Here is a 14,896-nt window from a genome sequence, read left to right as displayed (position 1 = left end):
ACTCGCGCTATCATGTGATATGAGTGTCATCATCACGGTTTTTAGTCACTATGGAGATCGAGACGCCGTCCGCATCGAAAGATCTTCCCTTCAGTTACTTCCTGATTGACCGCGTTTCCCGTATCTATGGGAACGCTCAGCGCATGCGCACTTGGCTCACTGCCCTAGTCTCTGAGTACATGCTCGTAAAAGTAATACGAGCAGACTTTGCTGATAAAAGAAATGAATGAATACCTATAAATATGTCCACTTCCTCTACCCTTCCATGTGATATATATAAATAGAATATGATGAAGAAAAGCATAATCTGTCTGAGGGTTGCTAATAATAAGCAAGCCAAAAAATTACTCAGTGCAGTAACTATGTAATTAGAGATCCCAATGTGAATATCCATAATCTACTATTAAGTTCAGTATGTGAAGTGACTCACTAATAAAGTGCTGAAAAATACCTTACAAATAACCACCACTAAGGTGTGATGACCAGCAGGTGAAGAACAGACCTGCTCTGAATATGGCTATAATAGTACTGATATAATAATACTGATATTATGGAGGGGCACCATAGAGAAAGCACAAGAGTTAGTGAAAGAGATCAATGAGTCAGATACTCCTATCCATGTAACATCACACATTCATGACCAAAAGACACAATTTCTGGATTTGGAGATATCATTGGAACAGGGGAAAATAGAATTCCAAATGTATACCAAACCAACAGACCGAAATACCTTGCTCCATTATGAAAGTGCCCACCCCAAACATGTCAAGGATTCATTGCCATTTTCCCAGTTCCCAAGTGTTATAAGAAACAATTCGGACATTATCCGATGTGAGGAACAAATACAGCAAATGTATAACAAATTTGCACAGAGAGGCTACACACGAGTCATACTTGACAAAGCACTCAGGAAAGCCAGGGACCATATGGCTGGGGGTGTGACAAGATCTCGGGACAATAAGGCCCGAATTATTTTTCCGATGACATATAATGCATCCACTATCAACATCTGTCGAGAGATTAATACGAATTGGCATGTCATGGAGAATAAGTCTCCCTGAGAGCTTCCGCAATAAACCAATGTTTTCATATAAAAATAATAAAAGCCTGAGGGATCTTCTAGTTCAGACCGATCCAATCCAAAGTTATCTGCCAGCGAATAAAAACATGAGCAACAACGGATGCATAAGATGTTTAGGTTGCGTGACTTGTGGCCATCTGATTCCCTGTAAAAGTTTCAACCATCCACACACGGGACAGACTTTTAAAATCCAACATAGGATCAGCTGTCGGACTGACTTTGTGATTTATAAACTTTCCTGTCCCTGTGGGCTCAACTATGTCGGGAAGACCGAGACTGCCCTCTGTGAGAGGATTAGGGGACATAGGTCTAGCATTAGATTGGCCTACAGGGACAATAAGACTGACAAACCAGTCGCACGTCACTTTTTGGAAAAAGGTCATCCCCTCACATCACTGAAATGTGTGGCTATAGACCATGTTCCCATTTCAAGAAGAGGTGGTAATAGACAGGAACGTCTATTACAAAGAGAAACATGGTGGATTAAAAAATTGGGAACATTAGCCCCAAATGGACTAAATGAAAAATTGTCTATTACTTTCTTATGATAGATTTAAAGAGAAGGGGTGAGATATGTTGTATTAGGATGAAATATGGAACATGTTATGTAACCTTCTGTGTTAGAGTGCCAGCCCCTCTTTATAATGATCTCAATTTATCTCTATTTTTAATTCACATTAGTTGATATATATTTAGTGTTTAAATCGCTTACACTTCATGTCTTTCCGAGTAGGACTTTCTATTCAGGTTCTTTGTTATAATACTATAAAGTGATCCTCTCCGCTGTGGGATTAATAATAGGTACACTTTTTCAGGACGTCCATCCTTTTTACCTTTCAGGCTGGGACTTCCCTTATTTAGCACTATAGGGTAGGTTGGATCTCACTTTACTCTGATTGTTGTGGTGCTAGCTGATTTTTGGACTTTGGGCACCTATCACTTTAAATTTATTGGTATTATTTTCTCACTTATTTGCACTTGCACTTTATGATTAATGTTGGAACTTATATACAGTCAGAGTTATGGGCAGATCATTAACTTTTTGTATTGGACAGTGTTTAGGAGACATCCGTAAGGCATGATGCATATTATTATAGCCATATTCAGAGCAGGTCTGTTCTTCACCTGCTGGTCCCCACACCTTAGTGGTGGTTATTTGTAAGGTATTTTTCAGCACTTTATTAGTGAGTCACTTCACATACTGAACTTAATAGTAGATTATGGATATTCACATTGGGATCTCTAATTACATAGTTACTGCACTGAGTAATTTTTTGGCTTGCTTATTATTAGCAACCCTCAGACAGATTATGCTTTTCTTCATCATATTCTATTTATATATATATATATATATATATATATATATATCACATGGAAGGGTAGAGGAAGTGGACATATTTTTTATTCATTCATTTATTTTATCCGCAAAGTCTGCTCGTATTACTTTTACGAGCATGTACTCAGAGACTAGGGCAGTGAGCCAAGTGCGCATGCGCTGAGCGTTCCCATAGCTACGGGAAACGCGGTAAATCAGGAAGTAACTAAAGGGAAGATCGTTAGACGCGGACGGCGTCTCGATCTCCATAGTGACTAAAAACGTGATGATGACACTCGAGCGCAAGCCGGAAGGAGGTGTTCCCCGGTGTTTCTCGATCAGACGCTGGAAATGATTGAAAATTAGCTAGCAACACACCTGAAATGTAAGTTTTAATTGGATTGATGTTCTTATTTAAGCAATGTAATTTTCATTTATGTTTTGTATGCTGTCTTGATGAAAGCTCCCAAGAGGTGCTGAAACGTTGACTATGGAGTAAAGTATTTTTTTTTGCTTATTTACAAATCCTGGGAGTGCTGATTATTTTTTGGCTTTGTGTTTATTGTGCAATCAAGCGCACCGGGTTCTAATCCCTTTTTGGTAGGAGTGCAAGGCTTAAATCACTGTTAGAACTAGAGACAGAGATTGGGTGCAGGACTGCATCATAACCTCTTGTTGGTCTGCCGAATAAAAATCTGGTCTATATACAGGGTGGCCAATGTAAAGCCGTTCAGCTCTGCCTTAGCCACCTTAGTGGTAGTTCTGTAATTCTTTGATCAGTGAAAGCAGTTGTTGTGTAAAGCAGTAGCCTGATTTTAAAATCTGTGGCCTCTTTCTAATGCACATCAAATCCATCCGTTGGAATGTGCTAAACTAAATAATGAATCTTTGTTTAGCATTTTGTGTTGAAGTGCTAGGAGTCTTGACATCTCTTGACCTCTCTGTTGCCTTTCAGTGATCAACAGTATACAGGAATATATAGAGTGACCCTTTCTTTTTTGTTACAAAAAATATAATATACTTTTTTTTTGTGTACAAATACACCTTGTAATTATACCAAAGTTCGTGTCCTTAACACAATCTGCTGGTAGAACATACTTGATGGCCTCAACTTTGCTGCTCTCGGTAAACCGCATTTTCTCATCACAAGTGTCCACTAACTAGTACTACCCACCAAGTAGTTGAAGGGTTACTCCAACCACCATGACCACTTCTGCTTTTAGAAGTGGTCGTGGTGGTAGTTTTTGTGCAGCCTTTCTGCTTGAAATGCTGCACATTTAGAGATATTAGCACTTGTGTGATGGGTGCTCGTTTCACTCCTGGCACATGTGACTTTTCCTGCGCAGAAAGTGAACAATGGACGGAATTACCGTTTGTCTCCTCTCCCTCACTACCTTCTCTTACTGAAGTCCTCCCCTCTTCCCTATGAGCTCCATTATTTATTTATTAATTTTTTTTAAACCCTCCCTCGACTTTTCTCCCCGCTGGCTCCTCGTGCACATGCACCCTGAGCCAGTAAAACAGTCCAGTCAAAGGGTTATCTATGAGAAACCTTTGATTGATCTGTGCGATGGCTGCGATTATGTTAGACGGGGCTCTAAGTGCTAGCAGCGCCGCAAACTGCTATTATTCTTACATTAATATTAACATTTATGGGGTTGGGGGGTAAAAAATAATACCCAATAGGGCATTAAGAATTTGAAAAAGCAAATGGAGGGGGGAAAAAAAGGATTGGCTTAAACCTAGCGTTCCAGGAGTCTAGTAGCTGGTTACCATAATTTAATTTTGCCAAGCTGTTGGATAGCTCCTATTCTGTCTAATATTCCAACAGTGGAAGCTAAAAAGACTGCTTATTGCATCACATGCACTTTAAGCCCTTGTTTAGACTGTTCTGTGAAGTGAATGTTTACCTTCTGTGAAATTTACTTTAACACTCCAGAACCCATAACACTCATACATTCAAATGAACTTCTAGTTTTAAGACTTGATCAGTGGTATGCTGTAGTTTAAAATGTTCAACCTTGGCTTAAACGCAACCTAACCAATAAAGTTTACTGTAGCTGTTATGGTAACGGATGTGCTTGGGACAGTCCCAACTGTTACTGAACTGTGACAGACTCAAAATATTCTGGCATCCTCTTCAGATATCACTGAGAAAGTTCCTGCCTCAGCATTAATTAAGTTAATTCCACCCATGTTGGGACACAATTAATTGGCTGAAGGAGTCGGCTGTCACACTCAGCTATTATATATCATACAAATAGGGACAAAACTGATATGTCTAATGGGATTTTATTTAATTTTTTGTCAAACGGTTTGAAAACAGATCAGCTCTAGTGGTTATGGTGCAAAGACTGACCTTTTCATTTCTTTCGTAAAACTCTGCTACTAAAATCAGATGGCGATTTGCTGTTCATGCGCACTAGCCTCCAAATGGCTTATTTTATTTATATATATATATATATATATATATATATATATATATATATATATATATATATATATATATATATATATATATATTACACACACCGTTTCTCACGTGAGTGAGTACACCCCTCAAATTTTTGTAAATATTTTAGAGCTTTTCATGTGTGTCAACATTGAAGAAATGACACTCTGCTACAATGTGTTAATTAGTAAGTGTACAGCCTATATAACAGTGTAGATTTGCGGTCCCTTCAAAATAACTCGACACACAGCCATTAATGTCTAAACCATTGGTAACAAAAGTGAGTACACCCCTAAGTGGAAATGTCCAAATTGGGCCCAAAGTGTCAATATTTTGTGTGGCCATAATTTTCCAGCATTGCCTTAACCCTCATGGGCATGGAGTTCACCAGAGCTTTACAGGTTGCCACTGGAGTCCTCTTCCACTTCTCCATGAGGACATCACAGAGCTGGTAGATGTAAGAGACCTTGCGCTCCCCCACCTTCCATTTGATGATGCCCCACAGATGCTCAATAGGGTTTAGGTCTGGAGACATGCTTGGCCAGTCCATCACCTTTACCTTCAGCTTCTTTAGCAAGGCAGTGGTCGTTTTGGAGGTGTGTCTTGCGGTCATTATCATGTTGGAATACTGCCCTGCAGCCCAGTCTCCGAAGGGAGGGGATCATGCTTTGCTTCAGTATGTCACAGTACATTTTGGCATTCATGGTTCCCTCAATGAACTGTAGCACCCCAGTGCTGGCAGCACCCATGACACTCCCACCACCATGCTTGCCTGTAGGCAAGACACACTTGCCTTTGTACTCATCACCTGGTTGCCACTACACATGCTTGCCACAGTCTGAACCAAATAAGTTTATCTTGGTCTCATCGGACCACAGGAAATGGTTTCAGTAATCCATGTACTTAGTCTTCTTGTCTTCAGCAAACTGTTTGCAGGCTTTCTTGTGCATCATCTGGGACGACAGCCATGCAGACCAATTTGATGGTGTGTGGCGTATGGTCTGAGCACTGACAGGCTGACCCCCCACACCATCAACCTCTGAAACAATGCTGGCAGCACTCATACGTCTATTTCCCAAAGACATCCTCTGGATATGACGCTGAGCACGTGCACCAACTTCTTTGGTTGACCATGGTGAGGCCTGTTCTGAGTGGAACCTTTCCTGTGAAACCGCTATATGGTCTTACCCACTGTGCTGCAGCTCAGTTTCAGGGTCTTGGCAATATTGTTATAGCCTAGGCCATCTTTGTGTAGAGCAAAAAATATTTTTTTCAGATCTTCAGAGTTCTTTGCCATGAGGTGCCATGTTGAACTTCCAGTGACCAATATGAGTGTGAGAGCGATAACACCACATTTTAACACACCTGATCCCTTGTAACACTGAGTCACATGACACTGGGGAGGGAAAATCGCTAATTGGGCCCAATTTGGACATTTCTACTTAGGGATGTTGCCGAAGGTTTAGACATTAATGGCTAAGGGGGACAGCAAATGTACACTGTTATACAGGCTGTACACTTACTACTTTACATTGAAGCAGAGTGTCATTTCTTCAGTGTTGTCACATGAAAAGATATAATAAAATATTTACAAAAATATGAGGGATGTGCTCACTTTTGTGAGATTGTGTGTGTGTGTGTGTGTGTGTGTGTGTGTATGTATGTATATGTATTTATATTTGTACCTTTTTATTTAAAATTCTGCAGGTTAGCTAAGTGACCATAATGTTTCATGTTTTTTTTGTTTTGTTTTTTATTTATTGTAGGTTACTTGGTCAGACCATTCTGTGACTTCAGTGACAAAATCACACCAGGAGTTGGTTGAATTCCTTTTAATGGTAAAGATGATGTGACTTGCTTTAATTTGGTAGCACGGTAGTACCTCTGTTTACCAGATTTTTATGCTTTGTAACTTAAAGGGGGCTTTGGTCATTTAATGTTCCTTAAAGGGACACTATAGTCTCCAGAACAACTACAGCTTAATGTAGTTGTTCTGGTAAATATAATCATTACTTGCAGGCATTTTCAGAGAAAAGGCAGTGTTTACATTGCCCACTAGGGACACCTCCCAGAGGCCACTCCTCAGATGGCCACTGGAGGTGCTTCCTGGTGTAGTGCTGCACTGTAGGCAGCACTGCCAATTAGAGTCTCCACACTCTGCATGGAGACGCTGAATTTTCGCCATAGAGATGCATTGATTCAATGCATCTCTATGAGGAGGTGATGATTGGCCAAAACGGTCCTCGGCCTTGCCTCCTTGCAATTTTAAAGTCACCATGGAGGCTGATCAGGGATAGGCCAGCACCAACGGACCCGCGTGGAGCTGGAAATAAGGCAAGTTTTAATTCCTTTTAAGGGAACAAAGGGGATTAAGCCACCAAAATGGTGGTTTTAACATTATAGGGTCAGGAATGCATGTTTGTGTTCCTGACCCTTTAGTGTTCCTTTAAATCAGGGGTGGGGAACCTTCGGCCCTCCAGATGTTTTGGACAGCATCTCCCATACCGCTTACAGCCATAATGCTGGCAATGTAGTCCAAAACATCTGGAGGGCCAAAGGTTCCCCACCCCTGCTTTAAGAAGTGTTTATGAAGAGAAAGTTATGCTGCCATGTAAAGTTCCCCACTGTTTAAAAGAAATAATTTTACCTGCAACCCAATCCGATGCCTGCTCCAGTGACATCATTTTACTGTAGTGCAGGGGGAGGGATGTCCTGGAGGACTCGAGCAAGGGTGTGCAACACTGCCATTGATGGTTTGTCACCATTATGCCTTGCATGCAACAGATGTCAATTATGCCCAGAATTAATGTGTCTGTCCAGGTCAAGAGATCTGCTGCCAGAGTGGCAGTTACACCTCTGATAGCAAAGTGCTCCCTGCAAAGTCTCTGCACATAGACACCAAGCACCATAACCACATCAAATCAGTAAAGTAGTCATGTGGAAACAGAACATGGAAGTGTAGACATTTGAGGATTACAAATGAAGCCTTTTTTTTATTGTATATGATCTCTTATGGGAGCAATGTACCTACAATGTCAATCTCTTTTCTTAGCTTCCTAAGGAGTTGTCCACTGATGCTTTTGATAAAACCATTTTGCGTGCACTAAACCTGGGCTCCCAGAAGAGGGAAGAAAGACGTTACACTGACCTGGAACCTATAATCAGGTGAGCCACTTTGTAACTATTCTGAACCTTTCCTGGAATCATAAACTTTTCAGATCGTGGGAAAATTTAAACATTTGTTAAAGGGACACTGTAGTCAGCAGAGCAACTACAGCTTAATGTAGTTGTTCTGGCATCTATAGTATGTCCCTGAAGGCATTTTGCAGTTTACATTACAGCCTAGGGACACCTAGTGCCACTCCTCTGACAGCCACTAGAGGTACTTCCTCGGTCAGTGTTGCACAGTGTGCAGCACTGATGTTCAGCTTCTCCCCCCCCCCCTCTGCATGGAGACACAAATTGCTCCCATTGGTTTTGTTTTTTTTTCCAATTAGAAAAAAAAAATAGATATCTCTTTTTATTTGGAGGAACACTTTATGGTCAAAAACACAAACATGTAATCCTTTCTCTCTTGGCTGACATTAAAATTAACAATCTCAGCCAATCCAATACTTTACTATGGGAAAGTATTGTGATTGGCTTAAATCATCAATTCTGATTGTTAGCCAAGGAGACAGATCAGGGTGGAAAAATGCAGGGTTAAAAATATAGGTACATTTTACGGCTATTTGGGGGGGTAGGAGGAGCAAAGTGGGGGTGGCAGGGAACCTAAATAGTGTTTTTAGCACTGTAGCTTCAGGAATACATGTTTGTTGTTTTTGACCCTATCAATTTGTGAAAATTGAAATGTTCAGGAATTTCAGATAACTTTCTTGGTAACATAATTGTCTATCAATTTATTTAGATCTCTGCCATGATCATTAAAATATAATCTTATGCCACGAATCTTTCCATGGTACTATCACATTAATAGTCTGCAAAGTATGGTTTATATTGTAGAAATTCAAGGCAAGGTTAAATCAAGACTTGGATTCATGCAGCCATATACAAAATAAACCGCTTGGTATAGTCAGTAATTTTCAGCATTACAATGAGAGTGCATTTGCTTGTAGATAATTGACAAGGGAATTGCATATCTTAGACTAATGTAGCCACATTGTAATCATTCTCCGATTGTTTAACCAGCTGCGCGCCCTAAATGTTGCAGTTCCTTTGTTAGTTATCAGTTTAGTAAGGAAGAAAAAAAAGAAAACTCTCTTTGTATGTGCAGTATGCAACCTTGCTTTACTTTTTCTTGAGTGTAAGCTTGTTTAGTACTTGCAAAGGTGTCACCCTGTAACTTGATCGTATAATGCAATGCATCATATGGCAGAGTGTCCGAGTACGGTAAAGTAGGTCTAAATATATTTCACTTTTTTCCAAAATACATAATCTGCAGCAAAATCTTTAAATTTCTTGACAATAGTGCTCATTGTCTATCCCCACATGCCAACATGTTATTTCCAACTTATTCAGCTTTAGCAGTGCTATACAGCACTAATGTAGTAGTAATTTTGTTTTTTTTAGAATAAAATCAATAGAAACCTTAAATGCCAAATTAATAGCATATATTCTTGTTCCTTGAAAGTGGTCTGGGTGCACTGTCCCATGTCCCTTAACACTGCAAAGGTCATTTTTAAGAATCTACCAGACAGTCACTAGAAGGACTTCCTAGCTGTTAGGCGACTTATAGTAGCCTAACTGACGCTGGACGTCTTTGCGCTAAGCATCACCCAAACCCCCATAGGAAAGTATTGTATAATGCTTCCTAATGGGGAAATCATAATGCAAGTGCCGCGCATGAGCATTAAGTCTCCCCCACAGGCTGAAGGCAGATCTGAGCCAGGACTGAGAGACATTGGTGTTGGACTCAGGTAAGTGACAGAAGGTGAGGGGGAAGCTGTAGTGCAAGTTTGTTTTCCTGGCACTATAGTTTCCCTTTAAGGGAGTAATGTCTACATTGCTGTGTTTTGTTTTAGTTTTTTGTTTTTCTCTTCCATTTCCTTGCCAGTCATTATTTTATGCATTTTTGTGATTTATTTTTAGGATTATTCAACACAATAGGATTTGTGGAGACATGAATAGGGAATTGCAAATTTTACACCAGAATAGCAGAGTTAGAGTTTTTCCAGTTAGGTTTTTCGGACCTATACTAACATTTGCAAATCCCATGTTAATATCCCTATTTAGTCAATAATGCAATCCTTCCCTTTTCTCATAGCAACACTATTTATTCATATCTAATAACGTATTTGGGGCTTTAGGTTGTAAAATAATTTGAATAAATGGATATAATGACAAATAAGTAAACTGTACCCATGTTTTTCATGTTAAACATTCAGCCTTGTTTATTTGTAAGAAAACTTACTCACCAAGGAAACCAGTTTGTTTTCAATAATACGATTGTCATGACTTTATTTTGTATGTAATGAATGTTGCATATAATCCATTTTGCCATAAACATTATTAATGCGGTTAATCAAATGGACACTCCTCCAGGCCTCTCTCTCTCCAGTATAAGTAGGCAAACCAATTATGAAACTGTTTTACTAGTCACCTGGGGACTGTCATGCCACTACCAGCATCTGAGAGATGGAAGCTCTTAAGCAGGATCTTCCACATTCTCTCTCCTGAGCTTACTCTGAAGTTGCCAAATTCTGTATTTGGTTCTGGGCTTGGCAGCCTTCGGCACTCCAGATGTTATGGACTGCATCTTTCTTAATGCTTTGTCTGATTTTAGTTAGTTTCACACATTGATGGGCTGTCCGTGTTCCAGAGCGTGGTGTTTTGCATCAGTCTATTATGAGTAGGTCATTATTTTCATAGCGAACAAGCCATGGTAATGTACAGGGACAAATAATAGTTCACTAAAAACAAACATGCATTTGTTGGTAAATACTGTAATTTTTTTCCCTTCATTCTTCAATGTAGTACTGCAATTTGGAATGCACCATCCATTTTAATTTAACTTTTTGTCTTCCCTTTTAGGCAGTTATTTTCATCTCCATCGCAGGCTATGCTGCAAAATCCGCGAGTACATAAATTCTTCCAGGCGTCCTTGGAATCTAGCCATCTTCACAGTAAGCATCTGTCTTTTCAATTCCACAAAATGGGCTGCTTGCTAACTAGATACAGTGTACAAGTGGTGGTTTACTGTAGTCAATTGTGAACAAGTACATAGATTTGAAGATTATACTGTACTGTGTACTAATAATAATTTTAATGACAGGGGGAGCGTATATTGCATAATCTTCCTTTACTACTCCATAGCAGCAAAGGTGTGTGTATATGTATATGAATATGAACCAATCAGAGACAGGCAGGGAGCATAAGATACGCCTTCCACTGAGTCACTTCCTCTTGATAACAGCGACATTACAAGTCACACGATCAACTGAAGAACCATATGGAATAACGAAGACAGTTCAAATTCCAGGAACGATGAAGAATGGTTATTCATTCAAAACTGGGAACAACGAATATCCTTGTACGCTTGATGTAGAAGATCTTTGTGTCTTTTAAGCTGAAAGAGACAGTGTTTTAGTGAGATGAAATGTAAACCTGAACAATATGAGTAACTCTCACATAAAAGGTGCGCAATAATTCAGTACTATCCTATCACAATCTTTTGTGATCTATAAAATTTAACAAACGTATCATAATATAGCTACCTAATATAGAATATCTATACATATATCAACTATATATGGAAAAACAACCCTAACTTTCCATTTAGGATGAATAGTCAATTACATAATCACAAGTAAGCGACCAGTATCATATTGATAACCTACACCACCTACCTGGAGATGCAAACCCACCTGAATGGGAGGGAAATTCAATAAGGGGGAAATTACTCGCCTCCTGTCATTATTAAAATTAAGATTATTAGTACACTAAAGCTAGTATAATCCTTAATTTCATCACATGACAGGAGGCTTCATATTTTGCATTTTTAAAGCCAAGGTAATAGAGAGAAAGTGGCAATGGAGGACGGACGAGAGCAAAACTCGGTTCTTGTCACCAGTCTACCGAGAGCAATATATCTGATAAGGAGGCCCCTGCTGTGAAAGTGGAAGAGGACACCGCACCCAAAACAGAGTGTGCGCCGAAGGAAGGGGTAAATCCTGGCAAGATATAAAAGCCATCGTACCCAGCAGGTCAAGGTGGTAACCGAGATTTGCCCATGTGGCTTAACCTAGGACACCAATAATTGTTGGGAAGAGGTCATCGTAGGCATGCAGTGTCTGGACCTTGTAAAGTTGGGTTCCAATGGAAAAAAAATCTGGGGTAAAAAACGACATTGAGTCCATCTTGTACGTTGTGACACCTTCCGGAGAAAACGAGATGGTGTACACGTGGAATTCTCGAATGTCTGAAATCAGACCAATTGACCCGTGAATTCCAAGCTGAGAGGTAACACTTCCTCGTTCCAAAGTGCCCATGAGTCCCAGAGTATATCTCTAGCCGTTGACGATAAATAATCGGTGCATCAAACACCCCCGAAAGACTCCAGGCCACTAAAGAGAGATGTCCTTCTTGTAGCATGGGATGAGGATTCCCCATGGAATCCGTGAGTATCATCTGATCGTCTGTTAATAGTGGAGGGTCCTGGTATGACAGTATGAGGAGATCTGGGGACCAAGGTTGACTGGTCACTTCCAGCGATCTGATGTGGTGAACCACCCATCGCGATCATTGCAAAGGGTGGAAATGCGTAAGCCCCTTTAGTCAGCCATGCCTGCATGAATGAGTCTGCACTCTCCGTATCTGGTAATCAGCTGTGGAAAATCGGTGGTTGGTGCTAGACGTGAGCAAACCTCTCAGGAGTGTTGCCAATATGTGTTGTTCCTGCATTGTTGAGAGGTTTCCCCTGGAAGATGTTCCACCATCAATGTGGTATTGCATGGTAGGCAATAGATTTCCTTCGTGAGGTGCGTTGGTGTCTGAGAACAAATGCCACCTAAGTGGTTGATGTGACGAACTGCTGAGAAATTGTCCATGCGTAGCAGGATACAGCAATGGGATTTTGTTAGATTTCAGATAGCAGAGATGCCTGCCAACAATTCCAGGCATGTAGAATGTCGAGCCACCATCGAAGATCGTGTCTGATTTCTTACGTCATGGGTACCGGTGAAAGGCGGTGGTTGCAATTATGGTCAGAGAGTAGAATGTCGTCCAGGTAAGCTAGGCATCATATGTAAGCCATCACTGGTTTCAGAAACTTTTGTACAGCAACGTGGTGCCGAACTGAGCCCGAAGAGAAGGCAGGTGAATTGCCATGGTGTCCTGTTCCAGAGGAACCGTAAGGAGGGACGACTACCGTTGTCTACTGGTACAGGCAGGTAGGCGTCTTTAAGTCCAGACGGGTAAACCAGTCTCCTCCTTGCCGGAGGTGCCGCACATAGATATACGTGTTTGCTAGATTAAAAAGGAGAGAATAGGCGAGCGCAGGCGCACCAAAGAAAAAGTTACCTGCGCTCTCTCCTTAATCCCTATGTATTTTTAAACAAATTTAGTTTTTTTTAGTTACCTCCAATGGCCATGAGAGGATGAGCCCACCTGCCAACGTCAAGGCAGACCCCCCTAGGTGGGTCCTAACTCTAACCATTCACCTTGCTTCCTTGAGCCTCCGTCAAAAATCTCTAATGAGACAGAAAGGGGTATTTTTTTATATACACCCCTATACATTATTAACCCTTAATAGGGAACACATGAAATGGGCGGCTGCATTGTAACAAGGCTGAGTAATACAAAAAATGGATACAAATGCAGAAATAAAAGTCCTGCGCTCACTCCGATCACTGGGCGGCTGCAATGACTACAGTACACATCAGCCCCACTATATAGTAAAAAAAGAAAAACAAGTTCGCAGGCGCACGTTTAAAGCACGAACGCAAAAAGCCTGACATGCGGGAAATCTCTCCTTCCCCCCGAGGAGAGCTTGTGGCGGTGTGGAGTGGCGAGCGTAGCCACAAAGAGAACATTTTATGAGAGGGACTCACTCTCTAATAATGAAATCCGTATCATGTACTGACAAACTGTAAGATAAACACAAAACGTACATGGAATAAAAGGGGATAAAGTAGGTACACAGATATCTCAAGTCTATACTATACAAAACAAAACCAGCGTCCCCACTATCAGATAAAATTCTATATAAACGCATATGCAGTAAGAAAATAAAGAAAGAAATCAAGTAAAGAAGTAAAATTAAGTAAATAACAAGACAAGCCAACAAAGTGTGTAGACACTAGGGATCAACCGATTATCGGTTTTACGGATATCTTATGACATTCGGTATTTTCGATATGCCGATAATAAATAACAGGACCACCGGCCCATGACAAGCCCAGCGGTCCAACGGGTTACCATTGCAACGCTCCGCGCGGCACACAGACCGCGAGATTTATACAGGGAGCTGCTGGTATGGTGAGTAAGAGGCCTTCCTACAGGCCCCCCACTGCTCAGTACTTGCCACCGGACCACCAGGGAATGCCATAGCCCCCCTCCCTGGCCAGGTAACAAGCAGGGAGGGGGGACAAAAAAAAACATATAAAATTAAAATAAAAAATGACCCCCCTTCCCCCATTTTTACAAATTACATCCCTTTAGAAACACACATACACACACTCTGCATTCATTATATATACACATACACACACTCTGCATTCATTATATATACACACACACTCTCTGCATTCATTATACACACACACACACACACACACACACACACTCTCTGCATTCATTATACGCGCACACACACACACACCTGCATTCATTATATACACACACTATACAAACACACACACTCTGCATTCATTACATATATACACAAACACACACACTCTGCATTCATTATATATATATACACAAACACACACTCTGCATTCATTATATATATATACACAAACACACACTCTGCATTCATTATATACACAAACACACACACTCTGCATTCATTATATACACACACACACACACACTCTGCATTCATTATATA

At 40.6% G+C, this 14,896-nt stretch overlaps 1 protein-coding gene across 4 annotated transcripts in view; it reads left to right on the top strand.

Moving 5' to 3' along the window:
- Positions 1-14,896, top strand: part of ZCCHC2 (zinc finger CCHC-type containing 2) — an 85,635-nt gene that overhangs the window by 41,380 nt on the left and 29,359 nt on the right. For all 4 annotated transcript variants that reach the window (XM_063451813.1, XM_063451814.1, XM_063451812.1 and 1 more), the window contains exons 4-6: positions 6,615-6,686; positions 7,901-8,013; positions 10,879-10,970. In XM_063451813.1, coding sequence (XP_063307883.1) covers positions 6,615-6,686; positions 7,901-8,013; positions 10,879-10,970 — 277 coding nt within the window. The remainder of the gene's footprint in view (positions 1-6,614; positions 6,687-7,900; positions 8,014-10,878; positions 10,971-14,896) is intronic.

Source organism: Pelobates fuscus, chromosome 4, assembly GCF_036172605.1.
Source record: "Pelobates fuscus isolate aPelFus1 chromosome 4, aPelFus1.pri, whole genome shotgun sequence".
Classification (NCBI taxonomy): Eukaryota; Metazoa; Chordata; class Amphibia; order Anura; family Pelobatidae; genus Pelobates; species Pelobates fuscus.
Note: the sequence above shows the minus strand (reverse complement) of the source record. Positions and strands in the feature narration are given on the sequence as shown.